At 34.6% G+C, this 6,000-nt stretch overlaps 1 protein-coding gene across 1 annotated transcript in view; it reads right to left on the reverse strand.

Moving 5' to 3' along the window:
* The window catches only part of LOC141685731 (pentatricopeptide repeat-containing protein At5g16860-like), a 46,531-nt gene extending 41,962 nt beyond the window's left edge, over positions 1-4,569 (reverse strand). The window contains exons 1-2 of the mRNA XM_074490819.1: positions 4,476-4,569; positions 4,026-4,349 (exon numbers count right to left, since the gene is read on the reverse strand). Of these exons, the coding sequence (XP_074346920.1) occupies positions 4,026-4,349; positions 4,476-4,569 (418 nt within the window). The remainder of the gene's footprint in view (positions 1-4,025; positions 4,350-4,475) is intronic.
* Between the last annotated feature and the right edge of the window lie 1,431 nt (positions 4,570-6,000).

The following is a 6,000-nucleotide window of genomic DNA, read 5'->3' on the forward strand; positions in this document are numbered from 1 at the left end:
GATGATAATGAAGCTGAAGCCCTGGAATTTGAAAACCTCAACATTGATAGTGACTCTGATGGAGAAGTTGAGGTTGATGCACATCAGACATTAAACGAAGAGACTACTCAATAGGAAAATCATGAAAATGGAATTTATAAACTCAGGGGGAGAAAGAGAAGAAGAATCCAGCAATCACACCAACAATGAGGAAAATAATGAAGGCACCGGTCCACAAACTTATACAAGAAAATGGGATAGTAGTCACACTAGAGATGCAATTATTGGTGATCCTACTGCTGGTGTGAGGACCGGGACTGCAACTACTAAGTGCCTACATGCATGTTTTATGTCTCAAGTAGAACCTAAGAAAATTGATGAAGCACTTCTGGATCCCGACTCGATATCTGCCATGTAGGGAGAATTGAATCAGTTTGAAAGAAGCAAAGTCTTGAAATTAGTTCATGCACCAAAGAATAGAAGCATCATTGAAACAAAATGGGTGTTCAGGAACAAGATGGATGAAAATGGTATAGTTACTAGAAACAAAGCAAGGTTAGTTGCAAAAGGCTACTCACAAGAAGAAGGAATTGATTATGATGAAACTTTTGCTCCAATTGCAAGACTTAAAGCTATAAGAATTTTCTTAGCATTCGCTGTACATTCAAACTTCAAAGTGTATCAAATGGATGTCAAAAGTGCCTTTCTGAATGGTGAGCTAGAAGAAGAAATTTATGTGCAACAGCCACCTGGCTTTGAAGATCCAAAATTTCCAAATTTTGTGTACAAGCTACTCAAGGCTCTATATAGACTAAAACAGACACCTAGAGCTTGGTATGACACACTATCATATTTCCTACTAAAGCATAGTTTTACTAGAGGAACCATAGACAAGACTCTCCAAGCTTATGATCCTAGTTCAGATTTATATGGATGATATCATTTTTGGTTCTACTAATGAGAAGTTTTGCCAAAGATTCTCCAAGCTTATGCAAAGTGAATATGAAATGAGTATGATGGGGGAACTGAGTTACTTCCTCGGACTTCAAGTCAGCCAAAGAAGTGATGGTATCTTCATCAGCCAAACTAAATATGTCAAGGATCTATTGAAAAAGTTTGGAATGGTTGATTGTTCACCTGCATCTACACCTATGTCTACTGTAACAAAGTTGGATGAAGATAAAAAGGGCAAGAGTGTAGATATCTCAAGCTATAGAGGGATGATTGGATCATTGCTTTACCTAATAGCAAGTAGACCAGACATCATGTTTGTCACATGTCTATGTGCAAGATTTCAAGCCAATCCAAAAGAATCATATTTGATGGCTGTTAAGAGGATTTTCAGATACTTGAAGGGAACTCCAAACTTGGGATTATGGTATCTTAAGGGAACTGGTTTTGAAGTTGTTGGTTACACAGATGCAGATTTTGATGGATGCAGGGTTGACAGGAAGAGTACTAGTGGAAGCTGTCAATTTCTTGGACAAAGACTTGTATCCTGTTATAGCAAGAAACAACAATCTGTATCAACTTCTACAGCTGAAGCTGAGTACATTGCTGCAGGAAGTTGTTGTGCTCAAGTGCTTTGGATTAGAAATCAGCTAATGAATTATGGCCTAGCGCTACACAAAATTCCTATTAAGTGTGACAATACTAGTGCTATATCTATAGTAGCTAATCTAGTTAATCATTCTAGGACAAAGCACATTGATGTAAGGTATCATTTCATCAGAGAACATGCTACAAATGATACCATTGAGCTCATTTTTGTACCAACAGAAAAATAATTAGCTGACATTTTTACTAAACCTTTGGATGAAGAAACTTTCACTAGACTTCTAGGTGAAATTGGAATGCTTAACTCTTCATCCTAAGGGAAGAACTCAGCTAATGTTTTGCAGCAGATTAATCTCCAGTAAATCAAAATCAATTTGATTAAATTGGAAATTAACTGAAATATGAATTATGAATATTTCATAAATCTCTGCATATTTGTTTTTCAAATTCAATTAACTTGGAATTTTTCAAATTCTAAGTAAACTGCTCAGTTGCTAATTTACATTCTTAATATGTAAAATTAACACAAGGCAGAATTACAAAAACCCAAAAGTATATAGAGAACTGAGTTCTCGATAAGTATAAATTGACTTCTTTACAAGTCATTTTAGGACTTCTCGAGTGAGTCCTCAATAAGTCAATTTACTGACTTCTTGAGTGACTTCTCAATAGGCTTAAAAGTGACTTATCGATAAGTCCTTGTAGAGTTCTCTAGTAGTGTTTATTCACAGAGTTCTCTACAAGTACAATTTTTGACTTATCAATAACTCAGAACTGAGATAATTTAAATTAATAAATTATTTTGGTAAAATACTTTTGGAAAATTTATTCTAATTTTATTTTAAATTTATTAAAATAAAAGTTGGAATTAATTCAGTCCACCTTTTCGATAAACTGAGTATTTATTTGACATCTCGATAAGTCAAGTTTGAGTTCTCTAAAAGAGTAATTTAAAATGACTTCTCGATATGTACTTTATTTCTCAATATGACTTCTCAATAGACTAATTTCAAATGTCTATTTTTGAGTTCTCGACAAGTCATTTACTTTTACTATAAATACCCAGACTTCTCGAATATATTTTTTTAACTTGGAATTTCTCAAAATTCTAAGCAAACTGAATATTTATTAATTCATATTCTAAATATATGAAGTTAATAAATAATAGATCAAAAGAAGCATAAAGTATGAAAAACTGAAATAATTTAATTCATAAATTATGTTCAGCAAAATACTTTTGACATACTCTGTCTATAATTACTCAGTCTTATTGACACATTTACATGCTTTTGTGCAATTTTTTTTAATGTGGAATATGTTAGTCTAATGTAAGTAGACTAGTACATTATATGTGATGTTTTACTAATGCTGATAATAGTTAAATTTATTTGACTATGTGCTAATTATGTATTTTGAATTTATTCAAAATAATTCCTTATCAGTATTTGGTTTGATGAGTTAGCTAGTGAAATATTTTGATGATAGGAGGGATTACTTTTTTGTGTAGGGAGTACTTGTTTATTTTTATGGCAAATAGTTATCCTAGAAAGTGAACTAAGATTCTTGAGTACTTGCATGGGGAATAGTAACTAGTTATTTCTAACTGTCTAGTTTCTCGTAAAGTATGCTTGTGTGATTATTACACTTATTAACCAGGTATTTCAAGAGTCTTTTGGTTTCTTTCTTTTCTCCCTCTATAAATTCAAACCCTTCACTCCTCTTTATCCATCACTACTCTTATTCTCAACAAACATCCTAATTTCAAAACTCACCTCTTGTTCATCTCTCTCTTCAATGGATGCCACAGTATTCTACAAGCTTTTTAATGGAGTTTATCAACCAGTTCATCATCTGGCTGACGACCAATTTTACTTTGATCCTACCGGACTTCGTGTCCGTATCAAGGGGGTTGGTTGCAGCCCATTTTATGTTTCACTTGAGGTCTTTGATGAACTCTCGTGGGACGATCAAATCAACTTCCTTTTCTTTGAGGGAGAAGTCTCTCTAGAGCAGGAGAGACGTGCAAGGGTGGCTGAGCAGCAACGCCTTGCTGCTCTAGAGTTGCAGGAGAGGATCATCTCTCTTGCACAATCCATGTCCAGAGCTTACCACCGCCGGGCATGAAGGATAGAGGGCGATAAGAAGAATCCAAAACTATAGTAGTTGCATCATCTTAGATAAAGCCACAAACTATAAATTGTAAAGTTCCAATGCAATTCCATAAAATCGTAAACTATTTCAGATCACACTTGTCAGTACAAATTTTTTATACATTTCTGAACTCAAACATTATTCTCATATACTAATTGTAGCGAACGTCCAATCAATTCCACTAAATTACTGGTATCTTTCCCTTGAAGTATAGCTCGCACGGATGCACAACCTGACAAAATTGACAACATGGTAATAATATTAGGTTCCGATCCAGAGAGCTACATTTTCCTAAACACATCAAGAGCTTCTTAACCAAGTCCCATGGGCATAAACACCAATCAAGGCGCTCCACGTAACCACATTCAAGTCAATCGTTTCCATTTTCATCCTCTCAAACAAGCTCAAAGCATCTTCAAACCTCCCAACCTGAGAATACCCAGTACCCATCGTATTCCAAGAAACAACATCCTTCACCTTCATCCTCTTAAATACTTTACTCACTTTATCCATCAACTCAAACTTTGTATATATATCCACAATAGCATTCCCCATAGATACATCCTCAGAAAGCCCACTCCGAATCACATACCCATGAACATCCTTCTCTCTCCTCCACACTTTCCCAACCCCACAAGCAGGAAGAACATTAAAAAGACTAACTGCATCCGCACTCACACCAAATTATCCCTTCTCCACATCCTCTCAAACAACCTCAACGCATTCTGAACATCCCCGCTCTGCACATACGCAACCACAATCGAATTCCCCGAAACAACATCCTCAACCTCTGTGACACATTTCATCAAACACCTTCTGTGCATCCCTCAAAACCCCACTCTTAAAATACATCATTGCAAGCGCATTAGAAACAAAACACATTACACTCCACAAACCCTTTCTTAACCACAACCCCTTAAACACAAAACCCCAAAACCCATTCCCCTAATATTAAAATCTACACATCAATCACTAATAATAAGGCTCAGCTAATTGAATTGTGAATTACGAGAATCAATAAGGTAGAATAGTTCAGAATTTAATTGAGTACAAATTGGATATAAGAACCTGTATGTATATTTGTGTGGGGAGATAAAAAAGATGGCGCAGAGTTTTGATATGGGCCGAGTTGTTTAAAACGTAAATTTACAATTTAAATTTCAAAAAATAGTAAATTTGCGATAACTATTACATGTTTGTATATTTGTAAATAAATATCCCAAAATTGGTATTTTTGACAATTTCCCTTTTTCTTTTACCGATTTAACCAACAAACTTTAAATAATTATGAAAATTGGAGTCATAGTTAACCAAGTTTAACTTGAATCATATAATTATTTCATGCTTAAAATTAAGTACACGGCAGCCACATTAGCATACTGCATGGCTGGCCTTTCCGGTTTCCGACACTAGTGCTCCATGATATTTACAGAATAATTATTCTAAATTATAACTTAACTAAAAACGAAGAAATGTTCCAAAAAAAAAAGAAGACATAAATCATTTGTAATATATAAATGATGATGTCAAAGATCAATGGAGATAACAATATCATTAGTGTTTCTGATCAAAGTATGAAGCAAGCCCGATGGACATCTGATCTAAGGAGGAGATTAATGAACTGTTATTTTTGGTAATCAGTTAAACTTGGGGCCAACCCTAAGTAAGTTGTATTGTTATCTTAATTTGTATTTTGTACTTGTAACACTTAAAGTCTGTAAAAATGCAAAGGAGCAAACTGAGTCTTTTTCCTAAAACAGTATCAAGTCTAAGGATTCTATCTGGAAGAAGATCAAGAAGATCATGCCTCAGAAGAATTTTGAAAAAACTTGGAGTTGAATAAATCTGTTTGGAGAAAAATATTCTAAGTCAAGATCTCTATAAGTCACAGATTTAATATTATAGAGAAGTCATTCGAGAACTCCAGAATGGCTTATCGAGAAGTCAGGAAAACTACTAGAGAACTCAGGAAGATATCGACATGCCAAATTGAAGAACTGAAGATTGGAGATATCGACAAGTCATTCCTTCACTAGAGAACTCAGAGTTATCGACAAGTCTACATTCAGTAGAGAACTCTGAGTTATCGATAAGTCAAGTTCTACTAGAAAACTCAGAGATATCGATAAGTCAAAATTCAGTGGAGAACTCTGAGGTATCGACAAGGTAAATTTTGACTTGATAACTCTGAGATATCGACAAGTCAAGAAGCCAATAGAGAACTAAGATTTATCGATAAGTCAAAGTGTATATGTGAAGACTAGAGATCTCGACAAGCTGAAGACCTCTACAAGCCAAACTAAATATGGAGTG

The sequence above is a fragment of the Apium graveolens genome, chromosome 9, assembly GCF_009905375.1.
Source record: "Apium graveolens cultivar Ventura chromosome 9, ASM990537v1, whole genome shotgun sequence".
NCBI classification, from domain to species: domain Eukaryota; kingdom Viridiplantae; phylum Streptophyta; class Magnoliopsida; order Apiales; family Apiaceae; genus Apium; species Apium graveolens.